The sequence below is a fragment of the Dromiciops gliroides genome, chromosome 1 (assembly GCF_019393635.1).
Source record: "Dromiciops gliroides isolate mDroGli1 chromosome 1, mDroGli1.pri, whole genome shotgun sequence".
NCBI lineage: Eukaryota > Metazoa > Chordata > Mammalia > Microbiotheria > Microbiotheriidae > Dromiciops > Dromiciops gliroides.
Window position 1 is genome coordinate 495,823,175 of NC_057861.1, and position 27,607 is coordinate 495,850,781.

General features: G+C 37.1%; 1 protein-coding gene across 1 annotated transcript in view; it reads right to left on the reverse strand.

Moving 5' to 3' along the window:
• The window catches only part of LRRC2 (leucine rich repeat containing 2), a 188,351-nt gene that overhangs the window by 67,314 nt on the left and 93,430 nt on the right, over positions 1–27,607 (reverse strand). Inside the window, exon 4 of the mRNA XM_043979266.1 lies at positions 15,157–15,313. Coding sequence (XP_043835201.1) covers positions 15,157–15,313 — 157 coding nt within the window. The remainder of the gene's footprint in view (positions 1–15,156; positions 15,314–27,607) is intronic.

A 27,607-nucleotide genomic window follows, 5' to 3' on the forward strand; every position in this document is an offset into this window, starting at 1 on the left:
GATGATGAGTCTTCTTGATTCAAAGACCAGGGCTCTATCGTCTTCACCACCTAGTGTCAACATGTGTATGTATGTATGTATGTATGTATGTATGTATGTATGTATATATATATGTGTGTGTGTGTGTGTGTGTGTGTGTATTTGTTCTTCAGCACCATTTCAAAAACAAAACACAACAAAAACAGGATTTTAGACCACAATAACTAGATTTGGGGGCAAGGGTGGCTAACATTCAGAACAATATGGGAAATGTGAACTATTATTCTAAATGTGTATATGTAGGAAACCAGGCAGCTTCTTTGTTTTTTTTGTTTGTTTTTTTGTTTTGCTTTTTTGGGGGGGGCAATGGGGGTTAAGTGACTTGCCCAGGGTCACACAGCTAGTAAGTGTCAAGTGTCTGAGGCCAGATTTGAACTCAGGTACTCCTGAATCCAGGGCCAGTGCTTTATCCACTGCGCCACCTAGCCGCCCCCCAGGCAGCTTCTAAAAAGAACCTTTTATTGGTTCCCACTATTAAAAGATTATTAATGACATGTGGACCATTAGTGAGAAGGCTATAAATCAAATCCATCTCTCTCCCTTTTTAATCCCCAGCTATATTCAGCTGACCCATACTGACTCCCTTCTGTCATCTGTTAGGTATTTAGTAGAAATGGATAGAAAGAGGTTTGTGTAAAATGAGGGAAATATGCTGGCCTTTTGACAGAAGGCAATGGAACTTGGCAATGCTGGATTGTGAATGTCATTGGTTAGGATAAGATTAACTGAGTTCTCCAGGCCCAAATGCTGTAAATCTATGTTCTATGGAACGTTTTATTTAGCTTATACAAGAGAAGTAAAGGTTTAGCTCAGATTGTGTGAATATTTCTTTCTATTTTCAGGTTTTCCAAAACATCAAGATAATTGTATCTATTACAAGAGTAATGTGGCACAATCTAGAGAGGCATTTGCTCTAATCAGGAGCTTATGTCACATTTATGCTTTGGTATAAATACATGTTATAATAGGATGGGCTGAAGATAAAGTATTTTTTAACTTCTACCCACTCAGTGATGGGAATAGAAAGTATTTATTCTAGGAATCCTACAAAACCAATTCCCTTTTGAATTGTTTACACACGAGCCATTTTATGCGCTCTTCTCAGGAACGTTTTTTTTTTTTTTTACTCATTCCTGCTCTTTCCACAACTGTTGCAATTAAATATCATTATACAGGCACGATTTTTTTCCCTTTCTCACAATCTTTATAGGAGATGAGTTTTATTATTTGGAGGGAACTTAATGTTTTTTCTTTAATTATGACCTTGGAATTCTTTTCCTTGGAGGGCTACTCAACTCTTCTCCAAATCTTTCTTAATATAATCTTCCAGGCCCGAAAGCATTCCCCTTCCTTTTTCAAGTGGCTCAATATCTGACACACAGTCTATCTCCCCAACCCAATCTCTGCTCTAATACTTGGAAGCATCAATAGTCACATTTATATTCCCTCAATCATCACAAACTCCTCAAATTCCATGAGGAACTTCAGGATTCAGAACTCTGACAATCCCCATCTCTGCTTCCATTTTCTGAAATAGTTGACCCAAACCCAGCAAATGCAAATGTAGAACTTTGCAAAGTGTTTAAGTATGTTATTTCAGGTGATCCTCACAACTCATTGTAATAAGTGCTATCATTACCCCAATTTTACAGATGAGAAAATTGAGGCAATTAGAAGTTGTAAGACCTCTCCAAAGTCACATAGCTATTAACTAACTGTTTGAGGCAGGATTAACTAAAGGTCTTCCTGACTCCAGGTTTAATATTGATGTACTGTACCATCAAGTTGTATCAATATCCCAATATCTTTTGAATATCGAATATCTCAATGTCAAAAGCTTGACTTAGGCCTTTGAACCCATTACTTCCTATCTATTCAGGTAGCTTGCTATTTCAATTACAAGTTTCTCCTCTGATTTTGATTTTTTTTTTCAGGGCAATGAGGGTTAAGTGACTTGCCCAGGGTCACACAGCTAGTAAGTGTCAAGTGTCCAAGACTGGATTTGAACTCAGGTCATACTGAATCCAGGGCCAGCACTTCATCCACTGTACCACCTAGCTGCCCCTCTCCTCTGATTTTTATTTTCTGGTTTATCAGCCTTTTCCTGATCTTCCTGAAGTACACATCTGGCCATATCATTCCACTCCCCACTCCATTCTATAAACTCCAAATACTACCTATTATCTCTGAGGATTAAATGTAGAATTGTCTGTCTGGCCTTTAAAAGCCTTCACATAATCTGACCCTTTTCTACTTTTCTGGTTTTCTTATACCTTATTCCTTTACCCACATTTTTTGACTTAGTGACACCGGCCACCTTTCTGTTTCTTATACAAGACATTCCATCTCCTAAATTTGGAATTTTCATTGTCCCCTATTCCTGGAATTCTCTCCCTTCTCATATCCATCCTTGGCCTCCCTGGCTTTCTTTAGGACCCAGCTAAAAACCCACTGTATACAAATCTTTTCTGATCCCCCTTAACTCTAGTAGTGTCTCTGAGACCACCCTCAGTTTATCCTGTCTACACATATTTGTCTGTATGTTATCTCCCCCTATTAGCACAGTGTCTGGAGCATAGTATATGCTTAACAAATGCTTGTTTCTTCCCTGAGAGCAGGGACTCTTTCTTTACCTTTCTTTCTATGCCCAGTGTTTAGCACGGTAACTGCACACAATGTGCTTAACAAATGCTTGTTGTTTTAACTTGACTTGTTATATAGAAATATGTTTGGATATCCATCATCCTAAAAAAAAGTCATCTCCTGATCCTTCTATCCCTCAACTTAGAGGCTCATATCTCTTCACCCTTTATAAGCAAATTCCTAGGAAAGTCTATGATTGCTAATTTCACTTCCTTATCTCTTCTGCATGTTGCAACTCCTTAATGTCATACTTCTGTCCACACTAAACTGAAATTTTTCTCTCCAGTTCCACATTCTCTTAATATCTAAATTCAAAGGATGTTTCCCCATTAAATACATTGTGTGGACAGATGTGACAATGGTGTTTGTTTAGCACCTAGGTGGGTAGCACAAAGCTTACCTGGATGGAATTGGGTGGAGCATGAATTAGGATGGCCAGATATAGAGGCGTATTCGACACACTCTCCCAACAGAATAGCATAGACTCCAAAGCTGAGAGGGTCAAGACCTTGCAGGAGGATTCAGCAGCAGGACAGCCAAGAAGGATTGGTGATAAGAAAATGCACATGAGGGGCCAGCAAAGAGGATGGCAAGAAGATGGAATTCATCTTTGGGGTGAGTGCTCAAAAACTATCATGAGCAGCTCCTTTGTAACCAACAAACTCCTTGGAATGATTATCCTAAAACACTTTCCTTTCAAGTACTTTGAATTATATGTAGTGTGACTTGAGTGACTAAGTAATGACCAAGTCACACACAGAAGAAAAGGTCTGCCATTCTGAGACCTGGTAGTATGACCTGGCAGAAAGATCATTGGACTGAGAATTATGGGACCTGAAGTCTGGTATTGGCTCAACTGTTAAGTAACTATCTGATTTTGGTAAAGTGAATTATTCTCTTGATGCCTCAATTTCCTTAGTCAAAAAATGAGGATAATTATATTCACCCTACTTATTCCAGGACACAAAATAAAATAGTAGATGTAAAAGTTCATTAAAAATTAAGAGACTATTATATAAATGTGAAATATTTTTATAACTCACTTGTCATATGACTATGACTAAATTTTCCTGAATAAATTTTCTCTCTGTTCCATTTCTTCCAAAGTGAGGATATTATTTCTAACCTACTTCAATGAAGCTAATATAAAAGGTAAATCTTAAGTGTTATTTTAAGCTAATAAGAATTGTTTAGAACAAATTAATACTTAAGAATAATCTTTTGAAGTAGATGATGAATCAAGCTGAACTCAGGAGACTAAGGGAAAGGGATATATGAAAGGGAATTGAATCTACAGTCAGAGAACTTAAATGACGGTTTCAGTTCTGCTATATAAACATGACCTTGGGTAAATCGCTTTCCTATTTGGACCTTAGCCTATCTTCAAAAATGAAATTGGCTTAATTAGATTATTGTTAGTAGTGGTAATAACAGTAGGTAGCATTTATTTAGCACTTTATGGTTTACAAAGCACTTCATAAATATGACCTCATTTTATTATCACCCTGGAAGGTAGGTGCTACTATTATCCTTATTTTGCAAATGAAGAAAATAAGACAGACACAATTTCAGTGAGGTTCCTAGTCCCATTCAAATCTAAATCTATGATCCTATATGAGGGATAGTGTTGTGTAGTAGAATGACTACTAGACCGGAAGTCAAAGAACCTGGGTTCAAAGCATAACTCCACTATGCTTTGGGAATTTAGAAGCCATCCAGTTGATCCCCTTCATTTTACAGTTGAAGAAACTGAAGACGAGGGAGGTTGAGTGACATGTCTAGGGTCACATCATTATAGTAATAATTATTATGGATATCACTGAGCAAATATCATCACTCCTAAATAGGATGGTAATGCTGCTTATTTTACCTGGTTGTTGGAGTAATGTTTAAATTATAGTGTTCTGGAAATGTTAGTCCCTTAATGTGAGCAGTCACCTCTTGTTCACTGATGAAATTTACTTTGCATGTCATAAAAAACAACCTAATATTGTTTCTGATTTATTCCAAAACTTTGCCTTGCTAAGCTAATAGGCCTCCCATTGCTGGAATCTTCAGAAGGAAACCAAAGGTTTCTTGTTTTCTATGGCATTGTCTCAGATACTTTTAGCATCTATCACATAATAAATAATAATAATACTGATGATGAAACAATTACTATTTGTATAATGCTAAAAGTTGTGAAACACTTTAAAAATAGTATCTCATTTGATACAACATCCCTGGAAAATAGATTGTATTGTTATTCCTATTTCACAGATGAGGAAACTGAGGTGTAAGTGACTTGGCCAGGAAATTTTTGAGGCAGGATTTAAATTCAGGGTTTCCTGGTTCCAGGTCCACGGCTCCATCTACATACCACTTAACTGCCTCTTTTACACTTTAGAAGAGGAAAATGTTACCATGTTTTCATCTCCTTGACTATAGAAAATGTTTTTAATTTTTTTTTTCACTCAAACTTTGTAAAATGATTTTAAATGCATCTCCATAAAAGAAAGAAGAAACCTGGAAATGTTTACTGAGTGTACTAAGCAAGTTTTATTCTCTATTTAGGAAGTATAGTATAGTGTAAAGAACTCTGGATTTGGAGTCAGAGAATGTAGGTTTTTATACGGATTTTGTGAACACGTGTCACTTCACAACTTTGGGTCTCAGTTTGATGATCTTTAAGTCCTTTTCAACTCTAAATCCTATAACTCCAGCCAGTAACCATTTCATAAATTAAAATCTAAAATGACATAACACAGACATCAGGTAGACCTAAAAAAAACAGATTGATGCTGCAGCAACATATATTGGCCTTTGATTATTAACTGTGTTTACATTTTATTTGTTTTTCATCTTTGCATTTAAGTTGCCTGGATAATGGGGGTGAAGCAATTGGAACTCTTTGATAATCGCATGCAAGTCATTGTACAATACTATTGGATCCAAGGAATACTTCTCTATACTCCAGCTATTAAGGACAACCATGTGTTCCATAAGGAAATGGAAGCAAAGTTTCAATGAGAAAAAAAACACAACACAAACAAAAATTTATGATATGAAGAAGGAAAACAGTCCTTACCAGGAGGTAGAGAGTGGGAGAGTGATCTACAAAGAAGGAAAGGAAAAGGGCATCTGTACAAGAGATCTCTCTACTGTTGACAAGATGTTGACAGATAATTGCTTCAGTAACCATAAGCAGCAAATCCCCAAATCCTAAGACACTTTGACCTTCCTCTGACTCTTATTAAATGATCTTTCCCTCCACTGACAGTTCCTGTGACTCTATTATGTCATTCCCTCGAGGTCAAGAAGCTGCTTCCTCCTCAGAGCATCAAGCTCCGTCCTTTTCAGGGATAGCCTCAAGTCTGTTTTTAGCTTTTTCAATGTATTTATTAGTGGTACTAATTTTTTTTCCTTTTCTCTCTTTGTCTTTAAAAAAAATTCTATTTGTTATATGAGATGACTTTCCAGGAGAAGCAGGGTAGAAATTCTGGGTAAAATTATGATGATGTAAAACAGAAGATGACAATAAAGACTATTTTTTAAAAAAGTGAAAAGGAGGGGGAGCAGCTAGGTGGCACAATGGATAGATCACTGGTCCTGGATTCAGGAGGACCTGAGTTCAAATCTGGCCTCAGACACTTGACAGGGACTAGCTATGTGACCCCGGGCAAGTCACTTAAACCTCATTGCCCCAGGGAAAAAAAGTGAAAACGGGATTCTATCCAAGAAGCACCTTCAAAAAAGTCCTGGCTACTACTACATTCTTGGTTAGCAAAAGATCTAGAGTTTTTGTCTTGCTGCTTTGTAGTAGTCTTGAGGATCTGACCATTACAAGCTTCTGTAATCAGAAGTATTCTTTTGTCACACTATCTTTGTTTCATGACTTAAGATACCATCATTCATGGACATCTACCCTTTTCCTTCTTTGAAACTGCTACCTTTGGGTGCTTGCAACCTCACTCTGGTCCAGTTAAGATTCCCATTCCAAGACAAATGGTGGTTAGGTAAGATTACCTACAATCTTTATACCTATAATCTGATTGATATATAACTTTATACTCTGGCTTTTAAAAAGATAAATAAATTCAAGATGTGAGTTTATTTGAGAGATCTCCCATTAAAGTAATATGATTGGAATATCCCATAGTGCTTTTACTTTGTGAAACTACACAGCTTTTCTCTATGATGACAAAGACTGATTATTCTAGGGTCATAACACTGACTGACTCATGCTAACAAAAACTGTATAAAACCCTGTACATTCGGGTAGCTTCTTACTCTGTTACTTTGCCTTAGATAGCGTGTTTCTAAACTAATTTAACAAGACCTTATAATGATCCTTGATAATCCAGATTTTAAAGTAAACTATAATACTAAACAATATGTTCTCCTGTCACCTAACTAAATGCTCTGCCACTTTTGGTCTAAAGCAAATTTTTAGCTGTGATATATAGCCAAGGGTGTGCCAGAAACAGCCCTAACTTGCAGGAGCTAATTTTCAATGTGAACATTTACACCTCAAAAATCAGAAATTTCTATAAATCAGAGATTGATTTATTGTTTTATTGATTATCTAAACTGAAAGGATTAATAATGAAGATTAAACTTAAAAGTGTGTGTGTGTGTGTGTGTGTCCTTTTTTTTTCTTTCTTTTTGGGAGCCCAGTTGTTAAACATTTACCAGCAGAATTCTGTTTTGCTCTATAAACATTGTTTGAGTTCAGCAAGAGTGTAGTAGGAACCAAGGTAATGAAATCATCACTTGACTGTAGGCCTAGTAAGTAGAGGTTAACAACAATAACAACAACAATGATAAAAATGACATTTACGAATTAATTTTAGGTTTGCAAAACGCTTTACATTCATTATCTCATTTGAGCCTTACAACATCACTGGATATTTAAGGGCCAGGTGTATCTATAGACAAAGAAAACCAGGTCCTGCTAAAAACACTGTCAATAAGTAGTCTTAATCAACTGATAAGTAGGTATAGAATTCTTCCTTGGCTTAAACCCATGACCTTAAATTAAAGTTTTATCAGACGAATATGGCTGCCATGCTACAATGTTGATTATGTCAGAATAGCCCAGTGTCTACCCAATCAGGGAAGATATGTTTTCAGACAAAGAGGAATATCAAAGAGTAGTTTATTTTTGCTGAATGAAATACCCCTAGAGGAAAGAATCAATGCACAAGATGAGCAAAGTGTAGATAATGTGAATTGTACCACTATCACTACTCCAATCCTTAACAGCTCCATATATTATTTTCAATGTAAAAAAAAAGCAAAAGGGGAAGTTGACAATTAGAAAAAATACAAATAATCATTCTGAAGATGTCAATAATTTTTTTTTTTGGTCAGGCTGTTTATTTTATTAAACTCTGCTCATATCTTATAGGTTGAAGATGCTTGACTCATCAAATTTCTTATGAATCAAGTCCTTCAGTGATACAGCCACACTGTCAAAGTTGCTTTTGTATAAATAATGTAAGGCACATGTAGGATTGTAGTATCTGAAGCTGGCTAGAGTCCTTGGACATGATCTAACCCACTCATTTGATAGACAGGAAAATGAAACCAAAAGAGCTTAAGTAAATTGTCTAAGGTCACAGAAATAGTGAATAACAGAACTGGGATATTTTTCAATGCTGAAAAAATCCATTTCACTAATTATTTTTTTATTAAATTCTACTAACTATATAGCTATAGAAATACATTCTCCTCTTGTTGTTTGTCCTTCATTCTCAAAGGGGACCATGACATCAGGGTAATCTCATGACTTGCAGTGAATTGGATTTAAGTGAGGGAGGGCTGTACTCCAGAGCCATCTGGATCCAGTGGCAAGATATAGATCATGATGCCTGGAGATGGCCCTGGATGGTTTAAGGCAATTGGGGTTAAGTGACTTGCCCAAGGTCACATGGCTAGCAAGTGTCTGAGGTAACATGTGAACTCAGGTCCTTCTGACTCTGGGGCCAGTACTTTATCTACTGCACCACCTAGCTGCCCCCCACATTCCCCTTTATGCAAAGTGAGAAGAGAGTCAGATGGCAAGAGAGTAAGAAATACTCAAATTTAAATATCTTTTGCAAGGAAACAGAAGAAAAAGCATTTGGTTTCAGAACTTTAAAATGGAAAGGACTAATACTCCTGCTGGGGACCAAGCACAATAAAGTCAGGTTCCCCACTTTCAGCTCTGTCTGCCCATCTCTCAATTTGGACAGTGCATACCCACTTCCCAGCCAGTCTAGAGGCACTCCAGCAGACTGCCAGTTGTAACACATTCCAGGCTTTAGGCCTTTTTTATAAGCCACAGACTCACATTGAACAACAGGCACAATGGGACCCTATTATCTCTGCAACTATTTGAAAATTAATGCAGCTTTTTGAAACCAGGGGCGTTGGGCCCCACTGGTCATCTTTGCTTGATCCAAAGCTATTAAAGAGGAATATACTGTACACATATGAGGGTATACAGACACACAGATAAGATGATCTGGTAAACATTCCCTTCAGGTTGATTTCCTGTAGGAAATGGAGTTTATTTTCCAAACCTCAATTTGAACATTAGTTTGGACAGCAAGAGGGGTTAGCTCATTAAAGAATGCCTTACTTGTAATACATGTGCCTGAAGGATTGTAGGGGAAATAATGTATCCCACTGCTGTGGCTGCTCATTTGTTTGCTTTGTTCTGTATTATCAGGGTGGGGGAGAGGAAACCACTGGGTACATGAGTTCAATAGAAGAATGATTTCTCTGTAAAAGTCAAATTTCATTTGAAGCTTTGATTCCTCAAAATAGTTATTTTCATTTCCTTTCCAAAATGATCAGGGAAAGAATTGTAGGGAATCCAAAGAGGTAAATTCCTATCTGTCAGTACATTCAAAGACGTACCCCAACATAAGCCTAAACCAGGATTTCTTGACCTTTTTTGCATCCTACATTTCTTAGCAGTCTGGGTGAAGTCCTTTTCAGAATAATGTTTTTAAATGGATAAAATAAATACATAAAATTATAAGACTTATCTCATGATGTACATATGATATGTGTATATATATATGCATATATATAAGTATAAATATATAAATGTGTACACACACACACACAGAGCACAACTAGATTGTACAATATATCCACTTTTGGCCTGGAGTCAAGAAGACTCATCTTCCTGAGTTCAAATATGTCCTCAAACACTTACTAGCTATTTGACCCTGGGCAGGTCACTTAACCCTGTTTGCCTTAATTTCCTCATCTGTAAAATGAATTGGAGGGGCAGCTAGGTGGTACAGTGGATAAAGCACTGGCCCCGGATTCAGGAGGACCTGAGTTCAAATCCAACCTCAGACACTTGACACTTACTAGCTGTGTGACCCTGGGCAAGTCACTTAACCCTCATTGCCCCACAAAAAAAAAAATGAATTGGAGAAGGAAATGCCAAACCACTCCAGTATCATTGCCAAGAAAGCCCCAAATGAGATCATGAAGAATCAGACACTACTAAATAAAAATATATTAATAAATTCACAGACCCCCTTAAGTACAGCTCAGGTCCCTAGAAGATGTTGCATCGGTCATCAATTTTGCATTATAGGAGTCTGAAACATAGTCAAGAACTGTTTCAAAGTAGCAGAGTTTTTAAAAAACAAAGTAGCAGAGTTTTGCTGCTACTTTAAGATGACACAGGAATTAATAGATCTAGTGAAATTTTCTTTATATCAAGTTCTTAAGAGACTATTCAACTTGCCAGTTTATAAAATGGTCCCAGAAAGTGCTGAGGACCTATGAAGACCATTGACTGGAACTATCTATTACCTGTAGACTTCAGATTCCTTGATAAACAGAAGGAAAGAAAGAATGGCCAATTATCTAGCAAACTCTAAAGAAAAGAGACTACCTACCAATTGTAAAAGGTCTGTCAGAGCCAGATAATAGCTCAGAAGAAGGTGTTTGTCAAGTGAAAATAATTTTTAAATCTTTCCTAGGACTGAATGGGATCCCAGTTGGGAGATCAGGAAGTTGAATCCCAAGGAAGCAAATCTCTAACCAGAGCCTCAGCTCTAGAGACCCTTAGAAATGCTGAAAACCAATTTGGTTCCTCAATAAATTCCGATTTAGGAATTGAACACTATAGCTCTGATGAAAATGATGATCTACTTATCAATCAGTTCTGATTTTTTTTTTAAAAAGGTTGGATCTATACCTAGTGTTATAGCCTCAAAGAGCTAGAATTGAACAACTAGTAACAAGACTAACTTATGACATAGTAGAAGAGGGATGTATACCCACATGTAGCAAGAAAATGATATTGTTTGCACAAGCATTGTATGTATGTATGCCTTGCATGGAATTACCTATGATGGTATATGCCATAAATTACATGCTAATTATTGCTAGTGTCTTGAATGTATAACAGCTATAGCTATCTGTTAGCCATGTACAATTTTGTTGTTTGAGATAACCTCACCATCCTGTAAGGTTTTATTGATACTGCAATTCCACTTCATCAATATTCTCTGTGTCTCTGATTAGAGGGTAGGGCCATGAACTCCAAATGTCTATTTAAGGAGAGAGTTCAGCTCAGACATCTCCTCATTTCTCACTTGGTGGTAATACATCAAGATTTTCTGACTAACCCTGATTTCTATAACTCATGATTTTCCTTTCTGTTAAGAAGCAACTCATTTTATTATAATGGATGTTGCTCAAGACTTGCTACATACAAAAGATGCCAATTCTCTTATAGAAGAAGGCATTCATGATATACAGATGTGAAACTTCTGGGTAGGTTTTGACATCTTTCATTTATTGATCCCATATGATGTTTTGTTGGTTTTGGTTTTGGTTTGTTTTGGTTTTGCAGGGCAATAAGGGTTAAGTGACTTGCCCAGGGTCACACAGCTAGTTAAGTGTCAAGTGTCTGAGGCCACATTTGAACTCAGGTCCTCCTGAATCCACGGCCGGTGCCTTATCCACTGCACCACCTAGCTGCCCCCCATATGATGTTTTTCAATGTAGTTTTCCTCATCTTCCTTATGCTCACCTTCTCAATGAAGTCATCAAATATTAAGGAATGCATAGCTTAATTTGCAGGATCTTAAGCTTTCCATCAAATTTCTTTACTTCATCATCTACAATAGTCGTGTTGAATGAGGTGCAATTATTTTAATATATCTATCATTTATATAGAACTTTATGGTTTGCAAAGAGCTTTATATATGTCATCTCATTTGATCCTCATCAATAGCCTGTGAATTTGGTACTATTATTATCCTCATTTTGGAGATGAAGAAATTGAGTTTGAGAGGGTAGTGAAGCAACTTGTCCAGAGTCACACAGCTTATGAGTGTCTGGGGCAAGATTTGAATACAAGTCTTCCTAATTCTAAAACCAGCACTCTATCTGCTATGACATACTTTATAACTCCAACTATATTTATGGTAGCCTCTTTAGCCAGACTCATCAAAAGATCTTCAAGATGAGATACCACAAAATTGCATTTTTCTAATTTTCATAATGAAACCAAATCTTCCTGCCTTTCAAATGAGACATCCTTATATTTAGCATCACTTTCTTTAGGTCTTCCATTTTCACTTATAGGGAGAATAGCAATGTATATGTGATTCCTCCAACAAGCTATGAATTCATTGGCCATTCCAGAAAAAAAAATAATATTATAAATATTGACAATCAAATTAATCTTTGTAAACATTTTAAGAACTAGGTTGTTCTGGGTACTTTCTAACTCTCTACTTTCTGCCATTGCCACTATAGAAATGGTAGGCAATGTGTGTTGATTTTATGTAGAATATAAATTTCTTGAGAATAAGGACTTTCCCCCCCTTTCTGTAGAATGAACCTAGTACACTGCCTTGTATGTGGTAGGCACTTAAAAGAAATGTTGAATTGAATTAAATTGAATTTATCTGATTTTTGGTCATAGCCAAATAATTTGTCACCACATGCAAACCTTCAGATGTTTAGTGTTTCTATACTTAAAAAGGAGATAGTCTACAAGTAGGCCTGTATATTTCTCTTCTCCTTTCTACCTTCTACCCACAGACCTTTAAAGCCTCTAGCTTTATAAAATTTTCCTAAGAAAGAATGGAAATCTAAGGGGGTAGCCACCAACCCGGGAATGGATAAAGAAGTTATTGTATATAAATGTGATGGAATACTGTTCTACTGATCTCTTATCAGCATAATGACCAACCATGATTCCAGATGACTAATAATAAAACATTTCTTACCTCATGATAGAAAGTGAAAGACCAAGAAAGTAAAATGAGACAAAGTTTTCTTGGAAATCTATTTTGATAGCCTATGTATCTTTATGATGGCTTTTGGTTTTCTTTTTCAATTGGGGGAAGCATGAGATGGGAAAATATGAAAGAAGATTCTGGCTGATTAAAACAAATAAAATTTTTTTCATTTTTAAAATGATAATACTATGCTGCGGCTTTGTCATGCCCCAGAAAGGAAACTATAAAGACAAGGCCTTCTGCACTGGACAAGTACAATCCAAATAACATATTAGGATCAGAGGGCAAAGTCCAAGTTTTCCACCTTTGCATCATGGTTTGGTACTTTCACTCTCCAGCTCCAGAATCATGCACTTAATCCTTAGTCTAGGAACTCTTTCTGTTCCTACAGAAGAGCAAAGTTCAGGAATTCACATCACACACAATGACTATAATAGATATATTTGTGCTCTTTTATACACCCCGCCAAAGGATAGTTTTTGTTCATGCAAGCATAAGCTAATCAAATCATCCCTAATAGTAAGACCCACTCCAGGGGGTTGTTTGTACCTGCCAGGGAGTCCCTTGGTATTAAAGTCCCTGTTACTGAAAAAAATCAATGCACAGGGATATAAGAAACAATTATCCTCTGGGCATGTTTGTGCCCATTTAAGAGGCAGAATGATAGTTCCTCAAACAAAATCAAAGCCATAAACAAAAGTTGTATTCTTTAAACTTTATCATGTTGACCAAATTCTCCTGCAGTAAGACTTTTCATTCCCTTTGCTTGTTAAAAATTGCAGTCTCTAAAAATCACACCAGGGTGGATGAGGTTCTGACTCTTCCTTTTTGTTGCATCTTATACTGTAGACTAAGAGAGATCTTTGTATAAGACCATAAGAGAGTCCTTGGTTAATAGGGACAATGAGGATGAGCAATGCAACACTGGCCTCACCAAGAATCCAGTCTGATAAACTGTCTATGTCTTGATAAATAAAATAGGTACACTCAGATGTGACTTTTATTGATTACAACTTACACCCTATAATGGATATTATTACTATGACAACAATAGGTAATACTGTTACTTTATTATAATTGAATCAGCAATGGAGTTAGAAAGCCCAGGATCTATTCCCAGTTCTTTTACTTACTAACTGTCAGAACTTGCACTTGGATAAACTTATCTTAGCCTGTTTCCTAATTTATAAATTTTTTAAAACACCTCATGTTTATACAATCTACTGCACAAGATTGTAGTGGGGGGAAGCTTTATAGTCTAAAAATTTGTATGGAGATAACGGTAGTAGCTGACATTTAATGTCATTTAAAAATGTACAATGTGATTTCTGATTCAGACATCTCATTTCCTCCCCTTTTCCATTCACTTTGGACCTTTGAATTCTCTAGCAGCACTCATTTTGGACTTCTTTAACTTCTCTACCATTCCTCATAATGGGAATCTGCTTCCTGAGTCCCCCTCACTTTTCAGCTTCCTTTTATGTGGTCTTCCCCCATTAGATTGTAAACTCCTCAAGAACAGGAACTTCTGTTTTTAAATTTGTATTCCCATCACTTGGCACAGTGCTCACCAATTTTTTTTTTACTATTGACTATGTGCATTCTATTATTTGAGCTTCACAACAACCCAGTGAGTTACATGCTACCAGTATTATTAACCCTATTTTACAGATGAGGCAACTGAGGGTCAGAGAGGTTAAACCACTTGCCACATGGCTAGTAAATGTTGAAGATAGGATTTGTTTCCAGGTCTACCTGATTCCAAGTCCAGAAATCTGCTTATAACACAGAGAAAAGATATGCTTAAGGAAAGGATTTGTGTGACCACCAAATCTCTGAACCACAGGTATGTATCCATTTCTTTTTTTCTTTTGGTTGGGCAATGAGGGTTAAGTGACTTGCCCAGGGTCACACAGCTAGTAAGCATCAAGTGTCTGAGGCTGGATTTGAACTCAGGTGCTCCTGAATCTAGGGCCAGTGCTTTATTCACTGCACCACCTAGCTGCCCCCTATGTATCCATTTCTTATAAACTAAGGATAACAGAATAAGGGATAATGATATAAGTAAGTGGTTTACATAATTCTATAAAAGTAGCCTGGTTACTTTTTGAAAACAGTAATCTAAAGAAAGAAGTCGCATAGCCTCCACCAAAATAATATATAATGGTATAATTGCCTCTTCAGCCCTACAGAAAGATCAAATTGCAGTAGTTCACCCACATACCAATTTCAGCGGGAAGATGTGTGATCTGGTTTTTTGGCAAATCCAGAATTCTCATCGCCTGAAAGAGCTGAATATAAGTAGGAATAGTCTGAATCAGGGTATTTTCGATGTGCCATTCTTTCAGATGGGTCTGTTCCCGGAGGAAATCTGGGAGTTCCTAAAATGGAACAAAATTATATAAATCAGAACTATCCAGTGGATAATTTGGTGCTCATTGGTAATGATACATATGCATACATACATACATATATACAAGGGCCAAAAAAGTTAGCTATTGTTTTATCTACATTGCCATTTGCCAAATATAGCATGAGAAAATAATAGGTGCCATTGATTAAAGTTTTGAAGATGTGTCCACTTTAAAAATGCACTGAAGAGGGGACAGCTAGGTGGCACAGTGGATAAAGCACCGGCCCTGGATTCAAGAGTACCTGAGTTCAAATCTGGCCTCAAACACTTGACACTTACTAGCTGTGTGACCCTGGGCAAGTCACTTAACCCCCATTGCCCCGTAAAAAAAAAAAAATGCACTGAAGAGACAATTTTTTTTTAAAAATCAGATGCTTGGTAAAACTAAGAAATAATTTGGGGAGGGGGAAGGAGAGGGAGACATTTTAAAATCCTGAACTTACAGTATAGCAATTTAATACTTTTAATGATTTTTATACTTTTCCCCTTAATTATATTCATAAATTACTAATGAAGTTTCTGTAATTTCCCTACATTTTTCTCAATGCTATTCACTTGATAAATGTTCCTATTGGTCTCTACAAAAACAGCTCCAAACGGCAGGAGGTTGACTTTATAAGGTACTTATAAGAGAAAGAACTATAGAGAATTAAGTGATCTGTTCTAATCCTAGATGGCTAATTAACTAGGTAACCTAGAATAAGTCATTTTATTGTGGAGACCACTGAGTCGCTAGTAGGGTCACTAGTGTTAGCTCCTGGGAATCAACCAAAATAACTAATACTACCCCTTCTCCTACTTCCTATGTTGATGAATCACACCAACTGACTAAATATAAGCCACATCCTTCCTTCCCCAGCCCCTACTTCCCATTCTCTTTTCCTGATTCAGCTCAATTGTACCCATTCCATCTCTCACTTCAGCCTCTTCTACTGTGCCCACTGGAATTCTGCTCCATAATTAACCTTCATTTTAGTCCTCTTCCTGTAAGATTTCTTCCATTTACTATGCTTATAGAGACTTGTCTCCACCCAGTTGTAACTACAGCCCTAGCTGCCTCTCTACCACTGACTGTCCTTTGAATCATGCTCCCCAACATACAGATCCTGGAGGGTGAGTTATTATACTTGTTTCTCCCCAGTGCCATTCCCAGAATACCTCTTTACTGCTATGACTTCACATCTTCTATATTTCATTCCATTCAAACTTCCTACCCAATCAAGATCCTAGTAGCAATTTTTTATTGGCCCCTAGGGCATTTTCCCAGCTTTCACAAGGAATTTACTACCTCACTTATAGTCTTCTTCTGTGCTTTAACCCCTGTCCTTTTACTAGGGATGCCATGTTGATACCTCCTCAAACATTCTAACATTCTAAGCCCTCTACTCCACCTCAGTTACAGACAAGGATTGCTCCCATCATCATTTGCAAAGTATAACTGCTTTGATGGGCAAAAATTTTTAAGTACTTTTATCAAACCATAATCTCCAATCATTTTATCTCTCCCTAAGTTTTATTCCCCTTAAAACTATTATGTGTTCTCAAAAGAACCTGCAATCTCTATTCCCCTCAGTACTCTCTCAATCTATCATCCCTGTTCTAACCTCATTTCTCTTCCTTCAGAATCTAAACTCCATAGTTAACCAGTTCAACTGTGCACCGCTCTATACTCTGGAATCTCTTGTTCCCTCTAAACCCTCAACTCCTCTAAGCTGATACTTTGTCATACTCCAACCTTGGATTATTTCAACTGTCCTCTCCCTCTGTTCCTACACATGTGTTGCTAAATGGAAGAAATCACAAAACCAAACTGAATCCATTACAAATTTATAGTATCTAATCTCAAATGAGCCCTCACCTAAATTACATAATCCTTTTGGAGGGAAAGGACTCATGCATGATAGCATCATTTTTTGTTGTAATAAAGAACTGGAAGCAAAGCAAGTGCCTATCAACTAGGGAATGGTTAAACAAATTATGGTATAAATGAAATGGAATATCTTCAATAAGAAATGATAAAAATCTAGGAGGACTTTTATGGACTGTGGCAGAGTAAAGCAAGCAGAGCCAGAGGAACAATTTATGCAGTGTTTATAACATTATAAAGGATAACGGTTTTGTGGTGCAGTGGATAGAGCACCAGGCTTGAAGTCTGTTGTTGTGTGACCCTGGGCAATTCATTTAACTTTGTTTGCCTCAATTTCCTCATCTGTAAAATGAGCTGGAGAAGGAAATGGAAAGCCACTCCAATATCTCTGCCAAGAAAACCCCAAATGGGGTCATGAAAAGTCAGACACATCTGAAAATCACTGAACAACAAGGAAAAACAATTATCAAATATTTAAGAACTACCATCAATGCAAAGATCAATCATACACATAGAAAACTGATGATGTTTCCCATTTCTTAGCAAAGTAGTATAGTTCAGACATCAATTTTGAGACACAGCTAATGTATACATTTGTTTTGTATGGCTATATTTTTATAAGGCAGGGTTTTTATTTAGGGAAGAAGAAATTGAGTTTGAGATAATGATATGTAAAAAATGAAGAAAGGAAAATTGAGTGTCACTGAAACATTAAAAATAAACAAATGCAAGTAAAAGGAAGACAGAATTCAAAAGGGAACAAAACCAAGTGGGACAGCATTGGAACTGCCATGTTAAATCTGAAATATATTAAACAAAAATCTATGCAAATGAAGATTCATATTTCATATTCATTCCCTTTTATTCTCCCTCATACTGGAAAATGTTCATCATTGTTGATCTTTCTCAAGTTCATAATAATAAAAAGGAAAAATTAACAAAAGATCATTCTTTTCCTCTTCTCTAATTTTCCCCACTTCCCATGAAGTCTCTTTCAAACCTTCTTTTCCCTTCTAAATTCTCTCATGCCATCCTCTTCCCTTTCTTTGTTAGCCAAGGACCTCATTTCCTCCCCAATCATTCCTTCTCACCAATTTTCAATCTCTTCCTATCTACTAACTCTATTTTGTCTAGAAACTCATCTATCCTGAAAAAAAGAGGCTCACTAGACCCCATATGAAGTTGTATGTCCTGTATCTCTTCCCCCTTTTCACCCAAATTCCTTGAAAAATGTTTCCATACTTAGTGTCTCTACTTGCTCTCATCCCATTCAATGTTCCAAAACTCTGATATTCTTCCATCTGACTGTGACCTTCTATCTTCTCATCTCTCTCTATAGCTTTCTTTCCTGAAACCTATTCTTTCTCTTCCATCCTAATCTTCACTTACTCTTTTCTCATTCCTCCATTTATAATATGGCTTCTGACCTTACCCCAAAACTGAAACTGCTTTCTCCAACGTTACAAATGATCCCTTAAATGACAAATATAATGGGTTTTTACTCAGTCCTTGATCCTTCTCAAACTCTCTGCAGCCTTTAACATTTTTGATGATACTCTCCTCCTGGATATTCTCTCCTCTCAGATATTTTTGACATAATGATTGCTCTTGTTTTTCCTCCTACTTGTCTATCTGCTCCTCATTCTCCTCTGCTGATTCATCTTCCATTGCATTCACCCTAACTGTTAGTGTACTTTAAGACTCTCCTGTGCCTTCTTTTATTCTCTCCATCTCTGTCTGTCTGTCTCTGTCTTTCTCTCTTCTGTCTTTCTGGCTCTTTGGTTTTCTGGCTCTCTGACTCTCTGGATGTCTGTCTCTTTATCTGTCTGTCTCCCTCCATGTCTTTCACACACACACGTGTGTGTGTGTGTGTTTGTGTGTGTGTGTGTGTGTATACATTTTTTCTTATGGTAAAACAAATCAGTTCCATAAGCTTAATTATCTTCTCTAGACAAATGACTCCAATATCTATATTTCTGGCCCACATATCTCTTTATTGATCTCTAACCATACATTTATAATTGCTTTTTACACATTTCACATTGGAAATCCCACTGGCATCTTAAACTCAACATACTCAAAATTGACATAAATGTCTATACTGGCAAATGATTAGCAACTAGATCTCCAAAAAGAAAAAATATTTACATGTGATATGTTTTTTGTTTTTATTTTTTGGCAAGGTGGTCAGAGTTAAGTGACTCATACGCAGTCCACACAGCTAGTAAGTGTTAAGTGTCTGAGGCTAGATTTGAACTTGGGTCCTTCTGACTCCAAGGCCAGTGCTCTATCCACTGTACCACCTAGCTGTCCTGTGATATACTCTTAAATTTAATCTACATAAATAATATTTTGACCATAACTCTCTTTGATCTAGAAAATCAACAAAACACACCGTGTGGGACAAAAATGACTACCCACTCAAAATAAACACTTGGAGTCAGAGAGCAAAAGCACAAAAGAAAAAATTATTTTCTTTCTCAAGAAAGGGCCCATACCTGGTTACCGTAAGTGTGCACGGAAGTTCAAAAGTAAGCAACATATATATGTTCCTAATGCAATAACCTCTCCCACCCCTGTCTGACCCCCATTGGCTGGTTGTCAGGACTTACAATCTATGCACAAAAGTCTAACCCAATCAAAAGGCAGCATGAGCTGATCTTGAGCACACCCAGGAAGAGTGAGGACATAGAGCACAATACATAGCATGACCTGATCACAAACACACCCAAGAAGAGTGAGGACATAGCAGGGCTATGTAAGCCCAATAACAGAATGTAATATATGGTTATTCTAAGAAGTGAGTTTCTGAGAATAATACACGGTCTTCTTCCATTCTCTACATTAGGGATCATCAGGTGGTAGACTCATAGAATTTCTGATATGAAAGGGACTCCTGAGAAGTGGGTTTCTGAGAATAACACACCATCTCCTTTCATTCCCCACAAGACTAAGCACTGATTTGTAGTATCTATCAATTTCTGAAGTGTAAATGTTCACATAAAAATTTAATAATGGGCTCCTTTTAGCTGATTTGAACTGACTCAGGTACACTCCAGTTTTTTACTCCTCCAAACACATTCCTCTTTCAAACTTCTCTATTTCTGTTGAAGACACCACCATCTTCCTAGTCACCCAAGTGCGAAGGTCTGATATTACCCTCTCATTCATTCCATATATCTCACCAGTTGCCAAATCTTCTATTTTATACTTCCACAATATCTTTTGCATCTGACATCATTTCTCTACTCCTATGACCACACTCCTAGTTCAGGCCCTCATCAACTCCTGCCTGGGCTACTGAAATAGGCTTCTAATTATTTTCTCTAAATTAAATCTCTACATTCTGCAGATACCTGCCAAAGTACTCTTCCTAAAGTGTAAGTCTGACCCTGTTACTCTATTACTTAATAAATTATGAATACTTTATATCACCCCCAGTATCAACTCTAATGGATTGAAAGGGTTAATGCAGACTCCAAGAAATAGTTTGTGCACAGGAAAAATTTGGATCAATAATTTTAATCTATAAACATTAATTTCATTGGGCATTCATTTTATTATTGTTGAGTAAGTAACAAAGAGAGGGTCACTATCTTTCATTTTGACTATGTAGTTCTCATATCAAAATCTAACTCCTACTGGAAATCTATTCTGATCCTGCTCCTCATTGTTGGTACCTTTGCCTCCAAATTACTTTGTATATATTTTGTGCAGAGGGAAAAGAGTTGATAAGGGTCCTCTAACCAACTGAGTTTCATCAGGCCGCTTGATGAAATCACAGGATGTAATCAGCAAGTAACATCATGTGTGAGCTGTTAATGTAGTTGCATTTGTACCTTATAAAAGGATATAACACCTTTAAATTTTGAATGAACACTTTCCCTCTTATACAGTGGGTGAGATCTTGAATAACCCACACCCTGAGGGGTTTATTTGTAGATTGTAAAGATGAGAAAGCTGAAAGGACCCATTCAGTGCTTATAAAGGAAGGATGTTTCTATTTTTCTATAAAGATGTTTCTATTTAGTTGCTATTTTAGGTTATATGTAAAAAGTTGCTCCCTCAATTTGACGGAATTATGAAACACCTTGTCCCAAATGGCTGAAGGATCAGCCACACCCCTGGGGACATTTAAAAGGCAGCCAGGTCTACAGATAAGAAATACTCTCAAGACAGAAGGAGCATCATAATGTGAGAGATATTAATCCTTTGTAGTTGAAAAGAAAGCCAGGTATGGAAAAAATGGTGCTTCTGAAGAAACTCCTCCCTCTTCATTGCCAAAGTCATCTTGCACAGAGTATCTTGCCCAGAAGGAGATGGGGCACATACCCAGAGACTCTAGCTGTGCAGACAAACTGAACTCTAGAAAAATGAACCCAGGGAGCATGGCTGAGCAGTCTGCCAAAAGGAGATTCAGAGCCTCGGGGGAGAGAACCCCCAGGAGATTAGGAAGAGAGTTAGAGCCCTGCAGCGCTAGAGGTGCAAGTTGTCATTGACACTCATGACTTTCAATATGTGTATTCTTTCCAGTGGTGCTGTGCACAGTTAGGGATAGTGTACCACAGGCTTATGGGGAGGATGTTTTGTTACTCCTGTCCATGCTAAGTTATTTCACTAAATACCTTTTCTTTGAGCTAATTATGTTCTCTGAATAACTAGAGTAAAGGTAATGGATGCACTGGTAGAGGTTTGAGATTTATGGTTGTAAGAATACAAACAAACCCGCTAAGTACCTTGAACTTGGATTAGTCACCCCACCAGAGGACCCAACCTGATATGCAAGTTTTCGAGAGATATAACATTTGTATTAACTTTTCTGTGAACCACCTTCCTCAAAAAAATGTAAGGTTCTTGGGGGTGGCTACTTATTCTTTTTTATCTTTGCATTCCTGGTATATAGCACAATGCTTGACATATACTATATATTTAATAGTAATAATAACAATAGCAACAATAATAACAATATCAGCTAACATTTACATAGTGTTTATTATTTGCCAGGCATTGTGCTAAGCACTTTACAATTATTATTTCAATTTATCCTCATAAAAACCTTGCAAGGTGGGTGCTACTATTTCCATTTTACATGAGGAAACTGAGGCAGAGTTTAAGTGACTTGCACAGGGTCACATATCTAGTAAATATTTAAGGTAAGATTGGAATTCAGGTCTTCTGGACTCCTAGGGCAACTAGGTGGCACAGTGGATAGAGCACCAGGCTTGGAGTCAGTCCTTGAGGTCAAATCCAGTCTTGACACTTGCCAGCTCTGTGACACTAGGCAAGTAGCTTAACCCCATTTGTTTCAATTTCTTCATCTGTAAAATGAGCTGGAGAACGAAATGGCAAACTACTCCAGCATCTTTGCCAAGAAAACCCCAAATAGGGTCATAAAGAGTCAGACACAACTGGAATGACTCAACAAGAATAATACCTTCCTGATTCCAGGCCCAGAGCTCTAATCACTCTGCCACCTAAGTGCCCCAATTTATTTATTTAATATTTGTTGGGTGAATGAATTAGTTAATGCAAATGATAGAATACTGAAAGATTATATAGTCCTTAAAAGGAAAACCACTGTAAAGTTGGCACTAATTTCACATCAGGTCTAAAGCTTTACCGAAATCCTACAGACATTTAGCCCATGTATAACTCTGCAGGGCTTTTTTCCCCTTCTGATATGGACCATTTCATTCTTTGCTTCATTTTCCCACTAGGTGTACATTACAATGTAATCCATCTCATATCTTTGTCAGTTTATGACAGCTTAAAAAAATAAAATGCTTGGATTGCCTCAAGGCTGGTAATGAGAAATCTCTCCAACTTCCCATAGAATTTTTTTATGGGCTTCACAGTTTTCTGCACCCAAAAAAAAAAAATCCTTTGCTGTTCAAAGCTGTCCTTTTTTTGGCCCCTTCCCTCCTCTTTCACTTATATTTATTACATTTATCGCACTTTTGCTTTATCATGTTTATTACAATATCCTTGATCCATGATTGACAAGACATAAAAATCAATATCTTACCCATAAATGGGAAAGGCTTATCTATGCCATCCATTAATTCAAGATACCAGGATACTAGCAGGTATTTAGAATGATTCCCAGATATAGTATAGTGTGTATCTGTGTGTGTATATATACATATAAATATAAAAAGGAAATTAATATGATTTTATTTTATATACATCATTTCATCTGAGTCTCAAAAAAACCCTCTGAGGAAAATACTAATGACATTATTAAATCCATTTTACTGATGAGGAATCTCAAGCTCAGAGAGAGAGTATGATTTGCCTGCCTGTGATCCCTATGGCGATTGTGTTAGTATCATGAAATGCTGTAAAACCTTGTCTCAGGAGAAAAATAACCATTAAAGAATGACATTTCAGCTTTTAAAAAAAATGGTGGTGCAAGAAGGGAAAAGAAGAAAGAGGAGATACTACCTGGTCATAAGATCAAAGTTTAAACTTTTAGTATTGTGGGGCTGGTGGTTACTTCATCTCATTGATATCATCTGGCCATGACAACGTGTTTGCCCATCTTATTTATGCTATTATTAAGAACTCATTTCTAATGACCCAGATAATCCTGATGTTCCCCTTCACCAAGCCTACCCTTATTTTCTTCTCCCCAGAGTATGCCATGACCTTTGCTTAGGCGATATACTAATATGTATTATTTCCACACTCAAAGCACAATTTGGAAGTGGTGGTTGATATTTGAAAAACCTTTTTTGCCACAGTAATAAATTATTTTATGACAGCTGTTTTTTGAATAAATCGCATTCTTAACTTTCTTTCAAAAACTCTTTTGGGGGGGCAAGGCAATTGAAGTTAAGTGACTTGCCCAGGGTCACACAGCTAGTAAGTGTTAAGTGTCTGAGGCCGGATTTGAACTCAGGTCCTCCTGAATCCAGGGCCAGTGTTCTTTCCACTGCTCCACCTAGCTGCCCCTCGAAAACTCTTAATTTGTTCGATCAATTTAATTCCATAAAACTTTTTAAAGCACCCATTATATTCAAGGTACTATACAAAGACAAGAACAACATAGGATCTGCCCCTAAGAGGATTATGTGAAGTGGGAGGTGATAGATACAACATATATAGTTAAAAGCAGAATATAAGGAAAATTGAAAGAGAAAAATAGTAATTAGCACTATCCCATTTGGGGACTTCTGGACAAATTACTATGAATCTCATTAGCAAAAAAACAAAAATATTCCTCTATGAGATCCCTGGTTATGGAAAAAATCAAAGGATCAAATTTCAGACTAGGCTTCAGAGCTTACCTGAGGGCTTCAGAGCCCCTCCCTTTATAAAGAGGAAACTGAAAAAAATAAAAAATAAAATAAAGAGGAAACTGAAGCCTGAAGAAGTATAATTGCTTTTCCCAAGTCACATATATACAGAAAGGAAGATTTGAAGATACATCCTTTAACTCCACAGTTAGTGGCCTTCCGCATAAATCATGCTACCTTCTCAAGCCATTTTGCCAGATCTTAAAGAGGTAAAGAAAACAATAGCAAACCAGCAACATTAAGTAACCAGAAAAGCTGAGAACGGTTCACAGAAATAGCTGAATATTTGTGGCAAATCTCCTTGACGTTCTTCTTGTTTCTATTTACTTTCTCCCTCACTTTTCTCCAAAAATGTGACTATTTTCTTTTGCATGATGATTAATAAAGAGAGCTAGTTACTTTGGAGAAAGTTTTACATATAAAAATTATATGTTTATGCCTTTAATTGAAATAATGAATATTATATATAATGTGATTATATAATTAATTCAGTTCATCCACGTGGCTGGAATCCTGATAAGGGAAACTGGACTTTAAAAAATCCTCATAATTCATTCATTGTCAGATTACAATGTTGTGACTGTCGTTTGTCCTTTGTTTTCAAATATGGCCCATGACATCATGGGGTGAGGTCCTGACTCTAGAGTAAATTGGATTTATTTGAGTCAAGTTGCACAACATCATCAGTCTCACTCTCTTCCTGAGTCACTGCAGTCCAGTGGCAGGACAAAAGTCAAGACAACCGGTGATGGCCTGGGAGGTAGTGGATGACCTTTGAATCTTCAATGTCTGACCAAGCTCTAAGTGCTCCACTGAACCTGCTTTAGCTGACTCCCTGGCCATTGAAACACATTATTCTCATCCATCCATTCTACCAGAAGAAGTCTTCACATGCTTGGGGTAGATGGACAGTTTTACCAGGATGGGTCTGCTGCCCATGTACAGCTTTTTGGAGCCACAGGTAATAGTTGGGTGAATCAGGTAGAAACTAAAGGTATATGAGAAGCCCTGAAAAAGGTTCCATAAGTCTTCACACCAGAGGTGTTACTTCTCATGAACACCCCAATCAGATGGTTAAATAATGGACAATGAAAACACTATGTGGCAATTTTTAGTATCAAAATACAAGACGAATCACATCACTCGGATAACTTCCCTACTATCTCCTCGTACACCTCTCTTTCATACAAGGAACTAACTATTGTCCTTGTCAAGTCAAACCCTCTACATTTACCTTGATTATTTTAATCCCTGTGCTATGGCACATCCCACTTTCATCCTCATTATTTTACTGATTTGCATCCCCCTCCATAATAACTCCTTCCCCAATGCCTACAAACACATTCATGTCTCCCTCATTTTTACAAACCTCTTATCTGATCCTCCTATCCCCACTAGTTATCATTCTATATCTCTTCTCCCTCTTGTGAATAAACTCCTTGGAAAAGCTCTCTACAATCAACGCAGCCACTTCCTCTTCTCTCCCTAGATTTTGAACCATATGCATTGTCTGGCTTCCAATTTGATCATGCAACTAAAATGCTTCACTCCAAAATTACCAATGATTGCTTATTGACAGATCAAATGGCCTCTTCTTGAACACTATCCTCCTAGTCCTCTCTTCAGCCACTGATACTGTCAATCACCTTCTGAATCTCTTCTTTATAAGTTTTTTGGGGGGATGGATTGTGACACTCTTGTCTCCTAGTTCTCTTCTTGTTCTTTTTCAGTCTCCTTTGCAGGATCTTTCTCCAGGTCATGCCCACTAATCATGAATGTTCCCCCCAAAATTTGTTTTGGGTTCTTTTCTCTTCTTCATCTATACAAAAGGTTCTTAACCTTTTGATGGGTCATGTCTGGCCTGTCTACTAATACCTATGGATCCTTAATAATAATGTTTTTCAATGCATAAAATATAATTCTTAGGATTATAAAGGAAACCAATCACACTGAGATATGATTATCAAATATTTTTTTTAAGTTAAAAGACCTGGTCACAGCTAGGTGGTGCAGTGGATAAAGCACTGGCCCTGAATTCAGGAGGACCTGAGTTCAAATTTGGCCTCAGACACTTGACACTTACTAGCTGTGTGACCCTGTGCAAGTCACTTAGCCCTCATTTCCCCACAAACAAACAAAAACAAACAAACAAAAAAAGTTAACAGATCACATATTTAAAACTCGTGCTCTATATTAGTTGATCTTGTCAGTTGCACTGAGTCCAATAATCCTCTCTATGCAGATGATTCTCAAATCTATCCATTCAGCCTTAACTTCTGTCTTCATCTCCAGTCCCATCTATTCAGCTGCCTATTGGACAAATTGATCTGGATAGCCCATAAAACATCTCAAATTTAATATGTTTGAAAAAGAACCCATTATCTTTATCCCAAACTCCTATATTAATTGTTCCAAACTCCTATATTGGTTTCAAGGGCACCACTACCCTCAAAGTCACACAGTATCACAACACTGGTGTCATTCTCAACTACCCACTCACACTTACCCCACACATCTTTTACCAAGTGTTGTCATTTCTAATTTTCCAGCCTCTTTCATACGATTCCCCCTTTTTCCACTGACAGAGCTATTACCCTGGTACAGGTGCTTATCATCTCAAGCATGGACTATTGCAGCAGGTTTCTAGTGTGTTTTCCTGCCTTGATTCTCTCCCTATTCTGTTCTGTCCTAAACTTCACTTCCAAAGTGATCTTCCTAAAGTGCAAGTCTTATCAGGTCACATATTCCCACATTTAATGTTTCTTTCTTCTTTATTATCTCAAGATCAAGTAGAACATTTTCTGTTTGGCTTTTAAACCAATTCACAATCTGACTCCTTCCTACTATGATGTTTAAAATCTAATGTGGAGTTGTCTTAAATTAAAAGCTTTTAGCACCAGTCTTTGGGCATTAAGTATTTATTAAAGTACATCAGGGGTTAGTAAAGAGAACACATGGAGTTCAGAAAGTTTAAGAAAAAGCCTATCTCCCCTGGCCTGCTTCTTTTGCCACCATGAGCTTGCCCCAGCAACCAAAGAGACAGTTTCTCAGTCCCTTTGAGTGGAAGCTTCCGGCGGGACAGAAGAGGGGTGGTCCA